A 21,644-nucleotide genomic window follows, 5' to 3' on the forward strand; every position below is an offset into this window, starting at 1 on the left:
AGGCAGTCCTCCCGCTCAGCCTCCCAAAGTGTTGGGATTACAGGTGTGAGCCACCAAGCCCAGTCATGCTTTTCTTTCTTTCTCGACCTCCTGGACTCAAGTGATCCTTCTGCTTCAGTTTCCCAAATAGCTAGGACCATAGGCATGCACCACCATGCCTGGCTAATTTATGTTTTTTTGTTTGTTTTTGAGACGGAGTCTCACTTTGTCTCCCAGGCTGGAGTGCAGTGGCTCAACCTCAGCTCACTGCAACCTCCGCCTCCTGGATTCAAGAAATTCTCCTGCCTCCGCCTCTCGAGTAGCTGGGACTACAGGTATGCACCACCACGACTGGCTAATTTTTTTTTTTTTTTCTGAGAGGGAGTCTCACTCTGTCGCCCAGGCTGGAGTGCAGTGGCGCCATCTCGGCTCACTGTAACCTCTGCCTCCCGGGTTCACGCCATTCTCCTGCCTCAGCCTCCCGAGTAGCTGGGACTACAGGCGCCCGCTGCCACGCCCGGCTTTTTGTATTTTCAGTAGAGACAGGGCTTCACCATGTTAGCCAGGATGGTGTCGTTCTCCTGACATTGTGATCCGCCCGCCTCGGCCTCCCAAAGTGCTGGGATTACAGGCGTGAGCCACCATGCCCGGCTAATTTTTTTGTATTTTTAGTAGAGATGGGGTTTCACCATGGTGGCCAGGCTGGTCTCAAACTCCTGACCACAGGTGATCCACCTGCCTGTGCCTCCCAAAGTGCTGGGATTACAGGTGTGGGCTACTGCACTTGGCCTACCTGGCTAATTCTTAATTTTATAATTTTGTTTTAGAGATGGGGGTTGCACTAAGTTGCCCAGCCTTGTATCCAACTCCTGGGCAGAAGCAATCTTCCTGCCTGTGCCTCTCAAACTGTTGGGAGTACAGGCGTGAGGCTTAATTAATCCATTAAAGCCATGCCTGGCCTTAATTTCCTTTTCGATTGTTCGTTGCTGGTGCATATAAATACAACTTACTTTTGTCTTGATCTTGTACACTGCAACACTGCTGAACTCGTTTCTCAGGCTCTAGTAGGTTGAGTGTGTGTGTGTATTCTGTGGAAGTTTTGATACATAATCATTCTGTCTGCAAGTAGTTTTCACCCCTTCCAATTTAGACGCCTGCCTTTCTTGCTCAGTTGCTCTAAGACTTACAGCAGCGCCGACCAGCAGTGCCGACCAGCAGTAGTGGAGGCAGGTATTCGTGTTCCTGATCTGAAAGGAAAAGCTTTCAGTCTCTCACTGCTGAGTGTGAAGACGGTTAGCTCTGGTCTCTCTGCATTTTTCCTGCTTGGATTTTGTGGAGCTTATTGGATGTCTAGATTCATGTCTTGATCGGATCAGGTAAGTTTTCATTGATTATTTCCTGAAGTGTTTCTTCTTCCTCTTTCTCTACTTCTGGAATTTCATCATGTATATGTTGTTACGCTTGATGGTACCCCACAGGCCCGTTACCGTTTACTTTCCCTGCATTTTTCTTCTCTGCTGCTTAGACTGGGTAATTTCATTGACCCTACCTTCAAGTTCGCGGCTGCTTTCTGATGCCTGCTGGAATCTGCTGATAAATTCCTTAGTGAATTTCTTATTTTAGCTATTTTACTTTTCAGTCCTAGATTTTCTTTTTGAGTTTCTTTTTATAATTTCTATTTTCTGCTATTTCCAAATTTTTCACACACTATTCGTATTTCTTTCTTTTTGGTGCAGGTGGAGGGGCAATGTCTTGCTCTGTTGTTCGGGCTGAAGTGCAGTGGTGTGATCACGGTGCACTGAGGCCTTCACTTGCCAGGTGCAAGCAATCTTTCCACCTGAACCTTCAAAAAAGGGGGGATTTTTAAAACCGTTTTCCTTCCCCTGGGTTTTTTTTTTTTTTTTTTTTTTTTTTTGAGACAGAGTCTTGCTCTGTCCCCCAGGCTGGAGTGCAGTGGCGCGATCTCGGCTCACTGCAAGCTCCGCCTCCCGGGTTCCCACCATTCTCCTGCCTCAGCCTCCCGAGTAGCTGGGACTACAGGCGCCCGCCACCTTGCCCGGCTAATTTTTTGTATTTTTAGTACAGACAGGGTTTCACCGTGGTCTCGACCTCCTGACCTTGTGATCTGCCCGCCTCGGCCTCCCAAAGTGCTGGGATTACAGGCGTGAGCCACCGCGCCCGGCTTTTCTTTTTTTTTTGAGACAGAGTCACACACTATGTTGCCCAGCCTGGACCTGAGCTCTTGGGCTCAAGCTGTCTCCCCACTTGAGCCTCCCAAAGTGCTGAGACTATAGGCGTGAGCCACCACACCTGGCTTTGTTCTTTTTTTTGAGACGGAGTCTCGCTCTGTCGTCCAGGCTGGAGTGCGGTGGCGTGATCTCGGCTCACTGCAAGCTCTGCCTCCCGGGTTCACGCCATTCTCCTGGCTTAGCCTCCCGAGTAGCTGGGACTAGAGGCGCCCGTCACCACACGCGGCTGATTTTTATGTATTTTTAGTAGAGACGGGGTTTCACTGTGTTAGCCAGGATGGTCTCGATCTCCTGACCTTGTGATCCGCCCATCTTGGCCTCCCAAAGTGCTGGGATTACAGGCTTGAGCCACTGCGCCCGGCCCTGTTTTCTATTTTTTTAAACAAAATTAGAACTGGCCAAGCGTGGTGGCTCATGCCTGTAATCCCAGTCCTTTGGGAGGCCAAGGCAGGAGAAGAGCTTAAGTCTAGGAGGTCGAGGTCATCCTGGGCCACATAGCAAGACCCGTCTCTACAAATAAAAATAAGATTTTATTTTTTCCGTTCAATTTTGATTGCCTTTTTCAATTTTGTAACCTACTTGCTTTAGATTTACTTTGTTCTTCTTTAGTTTAAGGTGGAAACTTAGATAATTGATTTTAGACCTTTCCTTTTTTTGATACAGTATCTCGCTGCCGCCCAGGCTGGAGTGCAGTAGCTCGATCTCAGCTCACTGCAACCTCTGCCTCCTGAGTAGCTGGGATTAGAGGCGCCCGCCACCACGCCTGGCTGCTTTTTGTATTTTTAGTGGAGACGGGATTTCACCATGCTGGCCACCGTGTTATTTTCCGCTTTATTTCTTCTCTCTCGCCTCCACGTTGGTTCCCTTTTTTCTGCTGCCTGTTGTATTATTTAATATTCTTTTCAACCTTCCATTTTAAATTTAACCAACTGACTTTTAAACTTGATCTTGACAGGCAGTATTCGTGATTGCACTGGGTGATAACAGAAAAACTAACTTTCACAGTCTACTTCAGAGTAAGGGCTGTATTTTGTTTGAAGTGGTAAAACTTACAACTTTGTGTTTCCAATCTGAATTGTTACCCTTTGTGTATACAAGCAGAGTATCCCTTATCTGAAAAGCTTAGAACCAGAAGTTTTTCTGAATTCAATTTTTTTTTTTTTTTTTTTGAGACAGAGCCTCGCTTTGTGCCCAGGCCAGAGTGCAGTGGCGCGATCTCGGCTCACTGCAAGCTCCGCCTCCCGGGTTCACACTATTCTCCTGCCTCAGCCTCCCGAGTAGCTGGGACTACAGGTGCCCGCCACCACACCCAGCTAATTTTTTGTATTTTTAGTAGAGACGGGGTTTCACCATGTTAGCCAGGATGGTCTCAATCTCCTGACCTTGTCATCTGCCCACCTTGGCCTCCCAAAAAGTGCTGGGATTACAGGTGTGAGCCACCACGCCCAGCCTCAGAATGCAATTTTTAAAATTTTTATTTTGGAGTATTTGCAATGTACTTTCCAATTCAGCATCCCTGTTTTTTTTGAGACAAGGTCTCACTCCCATAACCCAAGCTGGACTGTGGTGGTGCAATCACGGTTTAGTCCAGTTTCAACCTCCTTGGTTCAGGTGATCCTCCCGCCTGGGCCGCCTGAGTAGCTGGGACTATAGGTGCACACCACCACGCCTGGTTTATTTTTAGTGGAGACAGGATTTTGCCAAGTTGCCTAGGCTGGTCTCCAACTCCTGGGGTCATGTGATCCTCCCGCCTTGGCCTCTCAAAGTGTTGGGATGAGCCACCGCGCCCCACCCAGCATCCCTAATTCAAAAACGTGAAGTCCAAAATGCTCCAGTGAATATTTCCTTTGAGCATCGTGTCAACACTCAGAAAGTTTTGGATTTTAGATTACTGAATTTTCAGATTAGGAATACTCAACCTGTGTAAGTCAACTTTCTTTGGCTGCTTTCCAGGGTAAAAAAAAATCTGTTTAGTTTATTGCCTCAACATAGTTTTCCTTGAGATTATCTTACTGGAATTCACTGAGCTTTGTGAATCTTTATTTAGACAGAGTCTCACTATCTCCCAGGCTGGAGTGTGGTGGCACGATGTGGGCTCACTGCAACCTCTGCCTCCCGGGCTCAAGTGATTCTCCTGCCTCAGCCTCCCGAGTAGCTGGGATTACAGGCGCCCGCCACCACGCCCAGCTAATTTTGTATTTTTAGCAGAGACGGGGTTTCACCATGTTGGCCAGGCTGGTCTCGAACTTCTGACCTCAAGTGATCCACCTGCTTTGGCCTCCCAGAGTGCTGGGATTACAGGCATGAGCCACCGCGCCCGGACTAAAATATTTATTTAAAAATGTTTGTATACGTTGTTTCGCCGTTCTATAGGAATCTGGTGACGTACACACTCGACCCTCGATCTTGTCCTACAAGCCCCAGTTCATTTTTGTTTCCGAATGTTTTCTGTTCATTCACTGAATTTTTTCATTTCTTCGATTCATTTCAGGAGCATCTGCCCTTTTTTCACAGAGCATGGTTATAATCACTGTGCTTTATCTCGTATTTTCAACATTTGGTTCATGTGAGAGTTGGCATTCGGTCTTTTCACTTTAGGGTTGGATTTTCTGGCTTTTATGTTAGTAATTTTGTATTCTAGACATTTGGATACCTAGAGAGTCCACGTCCATGAACACCCGCTGCAGGATGTTGAGTTTTGTCTCAGCAGGCACGTCACCCAGTGATGTTCCGACTGCATGTGCCAGCCTGCCTCCTGGAGCTGTGGCTCTGGTGTCAGGCTCGTTTTCCAAGTCTGTGTTGTGCTGTTCACCAGGGACCAGTCTCCACAGGAGCTGAGCTCACGCAGCCTTTGCTGTTTTCCCCAGGTCAGTGCCGTTCCTTTGGAGCTTTAGGGGGTCTCTAACTCCTTTGCTGTATCCTTTGATTTAAAAGCCCAGGTTTTAGCCGCTCTGTGCTGATCCCATTCCTATGACTAGGTCTAGCCTGGGGCCAAAGTGGAGCAGGGATTTCCCTCACGCTCTTTGGACTAGAGGAGCCGTTTTCCAATTCCTCTTGTCGGAGTGACAGGTTCTGTGGGAGTCATGTCTGCAGGGCTGCAGCTTGCAGGAGTTTCTCTGCCCAGGAGGAGAGGGAAGGGGGCTTCTCTTGGAGATTTTAATGTTCATGCCTAATGTGTGGTTCTGATGGACCACCCCAGACTAGGCTCAGCAGTGGACTAGGCCCAGCAACGGGAGGGGAAAACCCAGGAAAAACCCATCACACCGGTCCTTGTTCTGGCTCTGGTCTGCCTGTTGTTCTGGGTTATATACGGGTGACTTGCTGTAGGACTGAGATAGTTGCTCTGTTGGGTCCACAGTCACAACCCCTAGGAGAGACAGGGTGGAGGAGCCCACTGGGACCTCTGTGGCCAGTTTAGTCATCAGAGGTCACCCAAGACCCACTCTGAATTCTAATTTTGTGTTGCTGTGGACATGGCTCAGAAAGGGGGCAACAAACAGTGCCAACTTCCCAGCACCCATGAACACAGCCCAGGTGCACTGCAGACACAGGCCTGGCAGAAACAGATCACAAATGACTGCTTCACCCTGCTGGAAGAGAGTCTCGCAGGGTGTGATAAACAGTTGTTTTATGCCAATATGAACTGTTTTAAATTAGGGGATCAGTGTAAGGAACAAAACATTCCATTATGAACTCTCTGTGAACATCATTTAGCTCCCAAAGGCCTCTGTGTCATTTTCGGCACGATTTCTTCCCTCTGCTACCCTGGTGAGTGCTGATGTTGTCGTCACAATTCCAGACATTAGCAATCCACACCAGATTTTCAGGGGCTGAAAGATTGAAGTGTTCCCGTGTGGGAACTTGAATACCAAGTACGTCTTCAGAAGAGCTGGTTTCTCTCTTTTTTTCTTTGAGACGGAGTCTCGCTCTGTCGCCCAGGCTGGAGTGCAGTGGTGTGATCTCGGCTCACTGCAAGCTCCGCCTCCCGGGTTCAGGCCATTCTCCTGCCTCAGCCTCCTGAGTAGCTGGGACTACAGGCGCCTGCCACCTCGCCCGGCTAGTTTTTTGTGTGTTTTTTAGTAGAGATGGGGTTTCACCGTGTTAGCCAGGATGGTCTCGATCTCCTGAACTCGTGATCCGCCCGTCTCAGCCTCCCAAAGTGCTGGGATTACAGGCGTGAGACACCGCGCCTGGCCACGAGCTGCTTTTTCACTTCCTGAGAAGATGTACCTCAAGGTGCTCTGCAGTGATCTTCATCCTCAGGTTGGAGAGAAAGTCTGCAGAAGAAACAGTGACAGCCACGATCTCCAGGTAACTTTAAAACTCTTGACATCATAGATAAATCATCAAGACCCTGTTACCACTGCCCGTAACACTGCGCCTTTTCTGTCTGCACACTCAACACGCTGTCCCGCTGGTGGGGCCTACACTGCTGGTCTTCAGTGCAGCTCCCTGGTGAGTTCTTCCAATGTGCTAGGCCTCCGGTGTGCTCAGAAGAGAGCATGAAGTTAAAAAGAAAAGTCTAGCAAAATGAAAATGATACTCTGCATTCCATTAAAATTAATAAAAATATTTTATTGAATTTCAGGAACTTGGTACTCTTAAAATTTCAAATCTTTGCACATAAATCACCACTCTACTTTCTAGAATAGTGGAAGTTAGGACTAAGATTGTCACTTATCTCCTTGTGTCACACAGCACAGAAACCGCAAGTCCTGACCCTGCCCGCACCCCCCTTCTGGCCATGACGACCAGCTACTGTGATTCTAGCAGAGGACACGGATGGAAGTGGGCGGACGACTGAAGGAGACCAGCTGTCCACAGCGCACTCGACTGGAGCGAGAGGAGCAGCCCGAGGACCTGCCGCACACACTCCGAGGGGAGTTCCCTTTTGTTTTCTTGTTTGGTTCAGGGCAAAGCTACTGAAATGAAGTTTCTAGTCCCTGAGGAGCTCAGAAGTTGGGCAAAGGTCAAAGAGACGTCCTGAAACTAAGACACTGAGGAACACAGTGGAGAGTTGGGAGTTCACAGCAACGCAGCTGGGGTGACACCGGACCTCTCCCGAAGGTGCTGCAGCTCCAGCACCAGGGGCCACAGCAGCTCAGTAACCCTTGCCGTGCTCGAGTTCCTGGAGCTTCAGAGCTAAGTTCCAGATTTAGAAACGGTGCCTTCAAGACTGGCAAGAAAACCCGGGCTGTGGCAGTCTGCTCATCTATGGTTTTGCTATTGCTCTCGCCTCGATATTCTTAAATTCTTACGTACCAATGAAAAAGCCAAGCGAACGTGGCAGTGAGGAGACAGGAGCGTCTTCCCATCTGTGACAGGCACACTTCAGTCTAGGCTCAAGATGCAGAATGGTGCCTACAGCAAAACAAAAACCCTCCTCCGTTCTTTACCATTTGACAGTTGGGCATTTTCCTTACCTGTGATCCCAAAAGAAACAGATCCAGACCTGTCATGTAAAGTCCATGTTCCAGGATCAGAAGTAACCAGTTTATGGACTGAGCTCACATGGGAAAGTCCACCCCCGACTCCTGGATAGTAACACACACAGCTGCATAAAAACGTCTCCAAGGGGACATACGATGCATTTGCTTGATGTCCACGCCAAGCTCCCCTGTGACCTAGCTGTTCCTTGACTCAGCGCTCGAGAGCTGGTCTCCTGTCAGAGAACCCCCTCAGCTGTGAGCTACAGAGCTGAAGCCCTCTGTGGAGGGACCTGACTCCACACACAGGACACAGCAGAATCCTAATTATCTTACAAACTGCAAACCTTCTGAGTAACACAAAAACATACATTCCAAGGTATCTGTAAAGTGCTTGGAAGGTGCAGACAGCTGCACCGAGGGGCTCTGATCCGTCCACACGCTGCGATTTGCTGCGGTCACACACACGGTCTCAGTCACATGACGGTTTCGCTTTTATTTCTTACATGGCTGAGTTATAATCCAGCTAGTGTGCAGTGATTTCATACCTTTCAATGTTTGTCACCACAGTGACGCTGCTACAGCCCCACGCTGAGGGCCAACACAATTCACGGAACAGATTCACCATATTTGGTCTTTATGTAAATAATAAATGCTTTAAAATTGCCTGAAGATACCATTCTGAGCCATTTCATCCCAATTTCATCCCACCACGAAAATACAGGTTTTTTCCTCTCTAAAAAAAAAATTAAATACCAAAATAACTACATTTAAATAAATAATGTTACGATGATGACATTAAAAAGCTCAGCATCAGGCTGAGGCCGCGGCCCTCGGCCGGCACACTCGGGAAAGGCGAGCGGTTTCTTCCTGAGGAGCCGGGCGAGGAGGTGCGGGCACCTCCCACTCATTCCCTCACTCCCCCCCTCCTCTCCTCTCATTTTCCGTAGAGGAGTCAGCCTCAGGATTGGGTTCAGTTTTGAAAGGTCAGGGAGGTTTCCTACCACAAAACAGGAAATGCCCCGGACGTCCCCTGCAGGACGTGGCTCGGACCCCGCTTCACCATGGCGGCCGCTCACCGAAGGTGGGGAGTACACGGCGGGTCAGAGGGCGCCCAGAGCCGGGGGGTGACACCCCAAATACAAACATACCACGGAGAGACCTGGGATCTGAGTTTCAAAAGGGCCTATGATAAAAGACTGAATCTTTTTTTCCAAATTAAGTAGAAATGGTTCTGTCGTTTTAAACATACACAATACTTAGGAGACTTATTTTACTTAGAGTGGAAAATTTTGCCAGGGACAAAGTCAACACAAAGAAACAAACAACAAAAAGTTGCCAGAAAGAGAACAGTTAAGTGCAGCTCGGTGAGTTCCGGCAGTTCCTTCCCGGCACCAGCTCGTCCCTGGGTTCTCAGGGTTCCATGTGGCCACAGTGTCCGTCCACCTGTCCATGCGAGCCACACGCTGAAATGGAGGTGGATAAAATTCATCAGGCAGCTGCTGTAACACGGAAATGTGCAGATGCCAAAGTAGCTTCATCTGAACTTTAACAAGACAGACAAAAGGAAATCATTCCATAGGCTGAAAACAAAAACAAAACTACGTTGTTTTTTTTCCCCAAATGAAATCCACGGAAAGGGCCTGTGTGATTCCGAAAGTCTGAGGAGAAATGGAGTGATGTGAAATGCCCAAGACCCCATTATTTTGTAAAGACACCTCAAAATACTCATAATTCCACACATCTCCGCTGCCTGGTGGATCCTGAGGGCCCAGTCCTGGGAGAGCCACTCACGGCAGGTGCTGACTATGTCGTCCTCACACAGTGCTGCCCGGTCCTCGCGGGAGGACAGTTTCACTTGTAGGTAAGAGCGGAGCCCACAGGCAGCCCAGCAGGTACTCAGTGGAGACTCTCCCAAATCAGGTTTTGTTGTGTGTGGATTTTGCTCAAGTGTGACTTCTGTCTTTAAATTAAGGAGTGTTAAGGCCACCTGGGTTTTGTGTTTTCAGTGCTGGGAGGTGAAGTCCAACCACAGGGCCCTGCACCCCCGAGTGCTGGCGGGAGGCCATGTCTCCTTTTGGCACCACAAAGTTGATATTGTTAAAGAAAAGCTCTCCCAGTCGCTAGTTCTGGACACCCTTTTCCCTTACGGCTGCCGGGGGCGCGTCCACACTCAGGGCAATGACAATGCTCTCGCCGTCTTCTGTCTTGATCCGCTTCAGCTCTGGCTGCTCCGGCTGGTCACCGCTGTGCCGCTTTGTGGGCAGGGAGGCCGAGGCGGACGCGTGTGTTGCCAACATGTGCAAAGGACTCGCCGCTGCTGAAATGACACGAAGGAGTCAGAACTCCGTGGTCTCAGAGGAGCCCTTGCCCTCTAAGGGTCCTGGCACTCCCAGGTCCGCTAAGGGTCCCACAAGCCCCCAGGGACTGGCCCACGGTGGCCAAGGGCACGGGAGCCTGGGCTGGGCCCTTGGGACCCCAAAAAACTGCATCAGGTTAACTGCCTGATTAGCGGACATTTTTATTCACGGCTGGCATCATCTTTGTTATATCCTGAATAAACAGGCTATTTTGATATCACAGCTGGGGGAGAAAGGCTGAGTCCAGTAATGGTTGGGGCAGACAGCCCCGCTGGCTCTGCGAAGGAGTGGCTGCCGCTGCTCTCCCTCATGCAGAGGCCCTGCCCTCGCCCACCACCCACATGAGATGCTCCTGGACCATTTCCACACAGAAAGGAGCAGGGCTGCACCTGTGCCATAGGAGAGAAGCCCTGGACCATTTCCACACAGAAGAGGGCAGCACCTGTCCCATAGTGAGGGGAACACTGCCCTGGATGGTCTCTGGACTCTTGAAAATCCAGCACTGACTCCCCAACACCAACCCCCCCACACCGACTCTTTTCCTGGGTCAGATGCACAGATGCTGAGCTTGGCAAGCCCACAGCAGAGTGGGCAGATCCCACAGACTCTCCATGTCTCCACGCCGCCCCCTTGGCTGTTTCTCTGGGGCACTCTCATCCCCCAAGTGCCAACGGGACCCCACCACCTCCAGCTTCTGGCACAGGCCAGTCCCCCTCCTTGTGGGCGGCAGCATTTCTGGAAGGCGCCATCACCTCCGCGGAGGGCGCGTCTCAGGGGGCCCCGAGATGCTCTGGGAAGCAGGCCCCAGCCCCAGGCTGCGCACACACCATTCACTGCACTTCTCTAACCTCAGACCAACTCGGAGCACCCAGGGTGGGAGCACGAACACACCCCCAGGGGGCCCCAACACAGCCACACGGCAGCCCCTTCAGGCTGTGCCGGGAGACTCGGAGCAGACACGCCTACCGGGCAGTACCTGAACCCAACCACACACGCAGCACACACGGTGCGCTCTGCCCTGGTGCCCAGAGGTGTGGGAGGGGAACTCGCCCACCTGTCCATCAAGGGCCAGCCCCCTCAGACCATAGGCACTGGCGTGGGCAACACCCGCCTCCTACTGCAGGGATGCTGGCTGGTCCGGGACCGACCTCCGCCCTCAGCTCTTCCCCAGCAGAGCGGATGTGAGCTCAGCCAGATGCACGGTCAGCTCCTCATGGGGGTGGGGAACATGCATGGCCAGGTAGCCGGGGCCGCCACAAAGAGCGGGAGTCAACACTGGGCTCCGAAGAGAGTCAAGCAGCAAACAGGGACCCAGTGGCATCGGGTCTCGGCGGTCAGAGCCCCATTTTGGAATTCAGGACGTGGCCTTGAGGTCACAGAGGTGCGTTGCCTGGAAGCCGAACTCCTGTCAACAGTGTGACGTGTGACTTTATTGGGTTCCCTTCTCCTTTCCACCCCTGAGCAACAGAAATAGCAGAGGACAAATTTACACATAAAAGGTGAACAAGAGGCCAGGTGCGGTGGCTCAAGCCTGTAATCCCAGCACTTTGGGAGGCCGAGGTGGGCGGATTACAAGGTCAGGAGATCGAGACTATCCTGGCTAACATGGTGAAACCCCGTCTCTACTAAAAATACAAAAACTAGCCGGGCGAGGTGGTCCGGGCGCCTGTAGTCCCAGCTAAAGGCAGGAGAATGGCGTAAACCCGGGAGGCGGAGCTTGCAGTGAGCGGAGATCGCGCCACTACACTCCAGCCTGGGGACCGAGCGAGACTCCGTCTCAAAAAAAAAACAAAACAAAAAAACAAAAACATTAGCCGGGCCTATAGTCCCAACTACTCAGAAGCCTAAGGCAGGAGAATCGCTTGAACCCGGGAGGCAGAGGTTGCAGTGAACCGAGATCGTGCCATTGCACTCCAGCCTGGGCGACAAACTCTCAAAAAAAAAAAAAAAAAGCAGCTGCTCAGCTTCCAGAAAGCGTGGTGGCAGCAAACCAGGAGGCTGGGCTGAAGAAGAGCTTGGAGCCCAACGAGAGGGCAGGGGAGGCTCCAGGCCTGGGGGAGGCACGGGAGGCCGCTGAGCCCACCCATGTGACCTAGAGGAGCCGTGCTGACTGGGCAGCCTCTCAGGGAGACCCCCACATTCCCTGACGTTGGTTTCCTGGCGCCTGACGGCAGGGTGGCCCCCACAGAGAGGCACACACGCACCCAGATGCAAGTCACGGCCAGTGTCTGACAAGCACCAATACCCTGAAAGAGACAAGGTCACTGCTGTGGTGTGGGCATTTGTCTCTTGAAACGCGTGCTGAAACTCACTTGCCCATGCAGCCTAATTAACAGGTGGCATCTGCAGAAGGTGACCTGACCATAAAGGCTTTCTCCTCACTAACAGCTTAATGCTGTCACCAAGGGACAGGTTCACGATTCCAGAAGTGAGTTCATTGTAAAAGGGTGAATACGCCTTTGCCCCACCACCACGTGAGTGTACAGGAAGAAGGCCCGTGCCAGCCTCCAGAACTGCAAGCCAATCCATTTCTGCCCATGATAAATTACTCCATCTTGGGTGTTCTGTTACAGCAGCACAACACAACTGAGTCACCCCACAGAAGAGCCTCACCCTCACCAGGACTCAGGGTGACTGGATGACCCAGAGAATCTAAGTGGTGTAGGCCGCATACGGTGGCCCACGCCTGCAATCCCAAGAGAGGCCAAGGCAGGCGGGTCCCTCGAGGCCAGGAGGTTGAGACCACCCTGGACAACATAGCAAGACCCCATCTCTACAAAAAATAAATCATTTTTAACAAGACATAAAACTAGAAATGACAGCCAGACAGGAGGACTAAGTTTAGTGGTCTGCAGCACTGCGAGGTGATGAGAGTCAACACTACAGTTTCAAACAGCCAGGATACCAAAGGTCCCAACACTTAGAAACGGTAAACGAGATGATGGCTGTGCTGATTACCAGGAGCTGGATGCTTCCCATCATCGCCGCGCCCCGCACACGTGCACAATTATTCTATCTCAATTAAAGCACAGCAGTGAGAGGCCTGGAGTGAAAAGAAACTGGGAGGCTGGGCGCGGTGGCTCACGCCTGTAATCCCCAGCACTTTGGGGAGGCCAAGGTGGGCGGATCACCTGAGGTCAGGAGTTTGAGACCAGCCTGGCCAACATGGTGAAACTCCGTCTCTACTAAAAATACAAAATTACCCAGGCGTGGCGGTGGGCGCCTGTAATCTCAGCTACTCGGGAGGCTGAGGCAGGAGGATCACTTGAACCCGGGAGGCGGAGGTTGCAGTGAGCCGAGATTGCACCACTACACTCCAGCCTGGGCAACAAGAGCAAAACTCCATCTCAAAAAAAAAGAAAAGAAAAAAGAAATGGTGACACTTAAATACTCTCATCCAGCCAACCTTGCCCTCACAGAGCCTCTGTCGCGAGGTACCCTACCACATGGGGACCCCACATGAACCCCTGTAACCCAGCAGCAGGGCTGTGCTAACATGCCCGGCCCTGAAGACAGAGGTCTCAGCAGAGGTGCTGAGGGAGCTGAGGGAGGTGGAGAATACGCAAGGAAGGCTACAGGCGGCAGAGCCCTGGAGGCGCCGGAGCTGGCGAGGGAGCGGCCATTAGCCCTGCAGCACCGTGGTGGGCCGGCCACGAGAGAGGGGCAGAGAAGAGATGCGCACGCGAGTTGGGCAGATGCTCCTAATGAGGCCCCCACGTGCTCTCTTGGGAAGGCACTGAGCCCTGTTAATCTAAACAAGCTAAACAAGACAGAAGGCTCCATCCAGAAAGCTCTGCACAGTCGGGTCTGCACTGAGGACCACACGGTGCCAGGAAGGACCATCCTGGACAAGGAGCGTGATGTATGAGCACCTTGGGCCCACGTGAGCTGCGTGGACATAGGCGTGGCCCAGGGAGTCATGGCTTAGGGCGTGGCGCCTGGAGACGACCCTGCCCCTGCGCACACACAGAGGCGCAGCCGTCTTCACCAGCCCCTGCCCCTCACCGGCTGAACTCAGACAGGCTTGCTCTGGGTTCCGTGAGAGCTCTGAGCACAAGGAGCTCTTGCCACGCCTGACAACCCCAGCGACTTTAATTTGTACGCACCACCTTAACAAGCCCAGGAGGACTCAGAAATTTCCATGAAATGGAACCCGAAGTAGGTGAGAAGATGGGAGGGGGTGGCCCGTGGAATAAAACAAACATGGAATCAAGCAGATGGGCAGAGATCAAAGAAAGAGGGGCGCTGCCAACGCTGCCACACACTCTGGATTCAACACCGTCCCAGTCCAGACGCCAGCAGGCCTGGTGTAGAATTCTACAGTTCACGTGGAAATGCCAAGGACCTAGAATGGCTGAAGCGATTCTTAACAAGAACAAAGTTGGAGGAGCAACACGTGAGTGGGAGACTTGATGAGGCTGCAGGAGTCGGACGGGGGCCCTGCCACACAGACTGACTGCAGAAAGTGCGCCTGGAAACAGCCCCCACGTGTGCACAGTCTCGGGGCGTGACGAGGGCGCCAGGGCAGAAAAGTGCGCCTGGAAACAGCCCCCACGTGTGTGCAGGGTCCCGGGGTGTGACGAGGGCGCCAGGGCACCTGGTGGGGCAGGCACGTCCTGACGCCACCTCTGAGGCTCCCCCTACACCAAGCATGGAAAACACAGCAGGAACAGTAAGAGAACAAGCAGCCACCAAGAATCTGAGCAAGGAATGTGTCCCAGAATTAAGGCATCGGCGAACAGCTGCCCTACTAACGAGAAAGAAAAAGAAGGAGCAAAGGACTCAGGCTACTGAAGGCTAAGCAGGAACTGCCCTGCAGTTGGTGTGAGCTGGGCAAACCCTGTGGCCACCTCAGATGCGCCTCCCAGCCATCACGGTCAGTCCACGGCCCCAGGTGTGGCGTGGACCATGGCATGTGGCCTCAACCAACTCTTAATGTGTCTACAAAAAATGTACAGACACCTGGGGCCGCTGGGGTGGGCCGCAGGTGACAGACACACAGTGTGACTCGGTTTCAAGTGGCCTCTCTCCTACGCTGACTCAGAACAGCATCCAAGCTGCAGGTGTCTCTGGACAACCCTCCACCTGTCCTTTCTCATCCCAGGTTCTGGGCCTGCTGGTCTGTCTGGGTGGGGCCTGCTGTGTCAACTGAGGCAACTCCAGTCTGAGCTGGCACACGGGGGCCCTCTGAGGCCAAGGGGCCCTGGGGAGAGGGGGGAGAGGACCCCAAGTCACAGGAGCCAGGTGCTCTTTTAGGGCCCAGGGACCGTGACACAGGCTTAGTAACAGGGACCGACCCCACGTTACCGCTTTCAACAAAGAAAAACCATGGCCGCATGGACAGCACTCTCTCCTCCAGCTCACACACAAGGAGAAGGCCGGGCGTGGTGGCTCACACCTGTAGTCCCAGCATTTTGGGAGGCAGAGGCGGGAGAATCACTTGAGCCCAGGAGTTCAAGGCTGCAGTGAGCTGTGATCACACCACTGCACTCCAGCCTGGGTGACAGACCCTTTCTCAAAACACAGAAAAGACAAGCTGTAGAACCTGAAAACCAGGCAAGACAGGCCCCTGACCTTGTGACACCTCCACTATTACCTGTCACAAGGAAAGGACGACCTAATGGGAATGTGTTTATAGATCTACACAAAGTCTTAGAGAAATAAGCAAATTACCCCTGCCCCATGGCACACCGAACTGTTGTATCCCATGTTGCCCCCGTGGTTAGAACTCACGTATCCACAAAATGCTGTCAAAGACGATGTGTGCTGGCTTGAGTTTCTATTCCTCCATTTACTGATTTTTTGGACAGGTCTCACCGTCTCCCAGGCTAGAGTGTAGTGACACGATCACGGTTCACTGCAGCCTCAACCTCTCAGGCTGAAGTGATCTCCCTACCTCAGCCTCTCGGTGGCTGGGACTACAGGTGCCACCACCACAGCCACTTCTGTGATTTTTTGTAGACACAGAGATTCACCATGTTGTCCAGGCTGGTCTTGAACTCCTGGGCACAAGCAATCCACCCACCCTGGTCTCCCAAAGTGCTGGGATTACAGGCGTGCCCAGCTGTTTGTTTCTATTCCTTTAGGGGAAGAACTAAGTTCCTCTGCAAGTCTATCTACAGAGACGTTCAGGATTTGTGGCAAAGCAGCCAGCGGGCTCAGCTGCCGCCTACTCCAATCTCCACACACTCTATTCTCAAGGGGACACTCTCCCCCCTGAGGGTCCTCAGTGATTCAGAGGGTGGCTTTTGGAAAGAAGATCGCAGAGATGCATTCACATTTGTGGCCTTCCATGCACGTAAATCCTCCCCACATAAATTCCAATATTTTCAAACTGAAGTGTCTGGAGCATTTCTTAGCAGTCAACTTTTACCTCCCAGGCAGCCTAGGTCACATGCTTGACAACACCCCAGTTGTGGGCTGTGCGGGTACTACAGGCAGCAAGCCCCTCCGAGACCTCCAGGAAGCATCAGAAGACCCTCTACTGTGGACAGAGATGCTGGAGCAGCTCAGACACGAGGGGGCCGCTACTGCCACTGCCACCGCCACGGCGATGACGGGTGCGGCTCCCACAGAACGCAGGCCCCAACCGAGGCCTCGTCCTCCTCGTCCGCATGGCCTGATCCCGCTGCTCTGGGGCTGTCCACCCGCAGTGGTGGCAGCGGCTGCTCTGCCTGGAAAGGCTCTGCTTTGATGCTGGGTGTGAAAGATGTCCAGGGGCCTCAGGCGTCACTGCCATTGTACGTGCTTACAGTGCAACACCATCGTCACTGTGGGACCAGCCAGGGACACCCACGTCATCAAATCCTCCCCCCAAATCTGGCTGCCACACCCCCACCGAGGCGCGCGTGGACCTGGCGGCCACAAGGGCCGCAGCCTCAGCCTGGCTCCCCCGCCGTGTCCCGCTCCGTGCTGAGGCACTGCTCCCTCCCCAAGGGTCCTTGTGGGGGACACGGGACCGCAATTCCTCTGTGGGGCCGGGATCCAGAAGGCTCTGAAGGCCCACACTCCCCAGTATGTGGCCTGCGGGTGTGGGGCTACAGCTGTCCGGCCAGCTGTCACTGGCCGAGGCACCCGCACAGCACGCAGTGACCAGGGCTGGTCGCCCCAGGGGGCACGGGGCTTCATCTACCTTCCTCTGTGCCTATCGCTCTCCTTTCCTTCCTTCCTCTTTCCCTCCCTCCCTCCTTTCTTTCTTCCTTCCTTCCAGAAACTGCTGCGTACCCTTTCAGAATAAGAGCCCGTGCCCGGTACAGGGAGACCCTCACAGGGTCCGCCTCTGCCAGCGCGAATTGGGCATTTCGCTCTCACTGCGAAGTGTGCGCCCTCACACCAGGGGCCACAGCTGAGACGCAGAGAACCCTGGCCAGCTTGAGGAGATGCCCCAGGGGAACGCTGGAGTCAACAAATGCTATTTGAGGACCCATAACTGCTACACAATGAAGAGCGGAGTTAGGCAGGAGGGAGCAAACTATCAAAGAAGAGAAAGGCAGGGCCCGAGGGGAACGCTGCAGGGTGAAGCAGCAGCAGGGCCCAGGCTTCCCAGCAGGGCGGGTCCTGAAGGGCCTCATGAGGTTCCTCCACTGTGTGAGGCTTGAGCTGTGGCAACACCTTCCATTGACAGTGATCTGTGAACCCTTAAGGCGACAGAAAGAAAACAAAAGGACACATGTGTGAGCCCTGTGAAGGACCAGGACAGTCAAGAGGCCGAAGGAGTCAATGTGTGAGCCAAGAGACGCTCCAGGACCACAGCTCAGCCCAGGCCACGCTGAGCAGGCGGGGCCCTGGCCAAACACAGCTCAGCCCTGAACTCCCAAATCAAAACAACAACACTGGCTGGGCATGCTGGCTCATGCCTGTAATCCCAGCACTTTGGGAGGCCAAGGCTGGAGGATCACTGGCGTCCAGGAGTTTGAAACCAGCCTGGGCAACATAGTGAGACCCTGTCTCTACAAAAAATACAAAAAATTAGCTGGGTGTGGTGTTGCACACCTGTAGTCCCAGCAACTCGGGAGGCTGAGGCAGGAGGATAGCTTGAGACCAGTAGGTCAAGGCTGCAGTGAGTCGAGATCTCGGCACTGCACTCCAGCCTGGGTGACAGAGCAAGACAATATCTCAAAACAGCAGCAGCAAAGATGAAGTCATTTACAAAACACAATCCTAATTGTGCCAGTAAACCAGAAACAGCGTCTGCAGCCCAGAGACAGGAGATCAGCCTTGGAGACAGGAAGCAGAGGGGCCTGTGGTGTGGCTGGGGGCACCCGCAGCCCTGAGGCTCTCCCAAAGCGAGCTCTGAGGGTGCTGGGACAGAGCATGTGTGATGGGAGGAAGAGCATCTGGATGAGCTTGGGCGCCTGGACTCTTCCCACATCTCCCTGCCAGGGAGACTCGGGAGCATTTCCAGAAAATGCCGGGCTTTCCTTTCCATGTATTCAAAAAGGGGAGACCTCAAGCCCTCCCCACACTCTGGAACAAGCTCGGAGCAGTTCCTGGGCGCCAGGCACATTTCTGGGGCTTCCCTTCCTGTAAGAGGAAGCCTCCCAGCTTCCGTCTCCTCCAGGCCTTCTCCATGGGGTGGACAACGTGATGCACCACAGCTCCGCACAGGGTTTGGGGCCCCTCGAGCAGAGAAGGGCACACAGGAGCACTGGCAGGTGGGCAGGGTGTGGACGACGGTGACAGCGGGACCAGGGGCCACCCTGGTGAACCTGACAGGTCTGGGACAGGCTCACCTGTGTTTGAATGAGGCCTCCGTGGAGACCCGCAAGGAAGCAGAAATGAAGGCACGCTCCAGCTGGAGTGACAACCCCAGAGTCACCTTCCAGGAAGACACTGGCAGCTCACGCCCTGCGCCTGCCCATGGAACTCACTTATCATCCCACCAAGCCACTGCTGTCCTGCAAGGCCAGGGCTACAGCCCACAATCGGACCATCCTGACCCCTCGTCCTATTAGTCCCACCTCCCATCTGTCAGCACCGTCTTCACAACACAGGCAGAGGCCAAGCCCTGAGCCTCGGGTCCCACAGCAGCTGGTGGCAGAGGTAGGACCGGCTCAGGCTGCCCTTGGGACCAGGGGGAGGCTGGAACCCCTTAGGGCAGGCGACCTGGCCTCGGCCCGTGGTGGTGACCCCTCTGGTGCCCCTGGGGGAGTCTCAGGCAGCCTGTGCAGTCCCTCCCTGCACGCGACAGTCAAACCCCATGCTTAGGTCAGAAAACTCGGCCACATCCACATAATCCTTCAGTAAAAATACTAAATTTACCTTGGGGTAATATATTACACCACGATACAGTATCAACATAATTGCTTAATACAGTAGGAGCCCAAAAGCCTCATGTGACTGGCAGCTCTACTGCAGTATTCGTTTTTTTGCAGTGGTCTAGATCCAACCCTGCGATGTCTCTGAGGTGCACCTACAGGCCTGAAAGGGCCTGAAATCTCTACATATGCATAAAGAACTACAAATTTCACAACAAAAAGACAAACAGCCCAATTAAATGATGAGCAAAGGATCTGAAAAAACATTTCTTTGAAGAAGAAATACAACCAACCGTAAAGTACATGAAGATGTTCTAGCCGGAGGCGGTGGCTCGTCCCGTCATCGCAGCACTTTGGGAGGCTGAGGTGGGCAGACTGCTTGAGCCCAGGAGCTCGAGACCAGCCTGGGCAACATGGCGAGACACTAACTCTTAAAAAAAGGAAAAACAAAAGGACCATAGAGGCCAAAGCTGCGACCCCCCACGCCGGGTGCTCGGCATCCAGGCTAGAGCTGACACTGTTTTAAGGAAAAGCATTTCTGGAGTCTCCACTTGGTCATGAAGTCTTCCTTAAAGCCCATCTGCCACCTCCTCTCCCTCAACAGCCTCTCTCATCTGCTCAACTGGGCACTGGCTTTGGGGATGAAAACTCTGGGAGGGAGTATGAAAGCAGTAATAGAAAATACTGGGGCTAGCTGGGCGTGGTGCTCACACCTGTGATCCCAGCACTTTGAGAGGCCAAGGTGGGAGGACTGTGTGAAACCAAGAGTTTGAGTCCAGTCTGGGCAACAGAGTGAGACTCTGTATTAAAAAATGTAAAAACGTAGCCAGGTGTGGTACCACATGCCTGTAGACCCAGTTACTTAGGAGGCTGCTGTGGGAGGACTGCTTGAGCACAGGAGGCTGCATTAAGCAGTGATCACGCCACTGCACTCCAGCCTTGGTGAGAGTGAGATCTTGCCTAAAAAAAACAAAAACAAAAACAAGAACAACAACAAAACGCCGGGCGCAGTGGCTCACGCCTGTAATCCCAGCACTTGGGAGGATCACAAGGCGGGTGGATCACAAGGTCAGGAGTTCGAGAGACCAGCCTGGCCAACATGGTGAAACCCCATCTCTACTAAAAATACAAAAAATTAGCTGGGCGTGGTGGCGGGCGCCTGTAGTCCCAGCTACTCGGGAGGCTGAGGCAGGAGAATTGCTTGAACCCGGGCAGCAGAGGTTGCAGTGAGCCGAGATCGCGCCACTGCACTCCAGTCTGGGCAACAAAGGAAGACTCTATCTCGAAAAAAAGAAAAAGGAAAGGAAAGGAAAAGAAAAAACTGGTGCTAGGAACCCAAATTATGATTTCCTGAAAAAATCCTTTTTCGAACTGAGTTGTTTCTTAGTCAAAGGTTTCAACCAAATCAACGGAGAACCATTCCCAATAACAGATCATTTAAAACGTTTTCGTTCCAAGATCACTGGCTCACACCTGTAATCCCAGCACTTTGGGAGGCCCAGGCGGGCAGATCACGAGGTCAGGAGATCGAGACCATCCTGGCTAACACGGGGAAACCCCGTCTCTACTAAAAAAACAAAAAATTAGCCGGGCGAGGTGGCAGGCACCTGTAGTCCCAGCTACTCAGGAGGCTGAGGCAGGAGAATGGTGTGAACCCGGGAGGTGGAGCTCTCAGTGAGCCAAAATTGTGCCACTGCACACCAGTGTGGGCGACAAAGCAAGACGCCGTCTCAAAAGAAAAAAAAAAAATCACTGACAAGACTTTTTTTTTGGATGGAGTCTCGCTCTGTCTGCACCCCAGACTGGAGTGCAGTGGTGTTACCTCGGCTCACTGCAACCTTCATCTCCCAGGTTCAAGTGATTCTCCTGCCTCAGCCTCCGAGTGCCAGGGATTACAGGTGCCGCCACCACGCCCAGCTATCTTTGTAGTTGGCCAGGCTGGTCTCCAACTCCTGACCTCAGGTGATCCGCCCGCCTCGGCCTCCCAAAGTGCTGGGATTACAGGCGCGAGCCACCGCGCCCAGCCAAGATCACTTATCTGGAAGGAGCTTCAGTGCTCCTTCTGTCCTCTCCTTCCTGAGTAGAAACAGGCCCTCGATGCTGACACTAGAACTGGGCAACCATCAGTGAATACAGAACGAATCAGGTGGTTTCCTTTAAAGCTAAATACACTAAGAAAGACATCTTCAGTAACATGTTAATTTTTGGTTTTATAAGAATTTGTTATATTTTGGTTTTATCAATTCTGTTATTCACAGACAAATTAAACTTTAATATTTATATCTACATTTTACTAATGCAGAGAAAATATATGACTAATAAATAACATTTAAGCCTAAAGGGCTGGGGGTGGTGGCTCACGCTTGTAATCCC

The 21,644-nt window shown here is 52.6% G+C and overlaps 1 protein-coding gene and 1 long non-coding RNA gene across 3 annotated transcripts in view; one reads left to right on the top strand and one right to left on the bottom strand.

Annotated features, from left to right (window-relative positions):
- Positions 1 to 274: 274 nt before the first annotated feature.
- LOC108534073 (uncharacterized) lies at positions 275 to 9,229 on the top strand. 2 transcript variants are annotated; one of them, XR_001886878.1, is made up of 5 exons: positions 275 to 314; positions 1,130 to 1,355; positions 4,870 to 5,095; positions 6,567 to 6,683; positions 6,927 to 9,229. It is a non-coding gene; the product is annotated as an uncharacterized LOC108534073 (long non-coding RNA). The 2 variants fall into 2 exon arrangements; XR_001886877.1 differs by lacking the exon at positions 275 to 314 and having other exon boundaries at positions 744 to 1,355.
- The window catches only part of FOXK2 (forkhead box K2), an 87,576-nt gene continuing 72,709 nt past the window's right edge, over positions 6,778 to 21,644 (bottom strand). The window contains exon 8 of the mRNA XM_017879164.1: positions 6,778 to 9,974. Coding sequence (XP_017734653.1) covers positions 9,778 to 9,974 — 197 coding nt within the window. The 3' untranslated portion in view covers positions 6,778 to 9,777. The remainder of the gene's footprint in view (positions 9,975 to 21,644) is intronic.

The sequence above is a fragment of the Rhinopithecus bieti genome, unplaced genomic scaffold, assembly GCF_001698545.2.
Source record: "Rhinopithecus bieti isolate Rb0 unplaced genomic scaffold, ASM169854v2 scaffold_9899, whole genome shotgun sequence".
Lineage (NCBI taxonomy): Eukaryota > Metazoa > Chordata > Mammalia > Primates > Cercopithecidae > Rhinopithecus > Rhinopithecus bieti.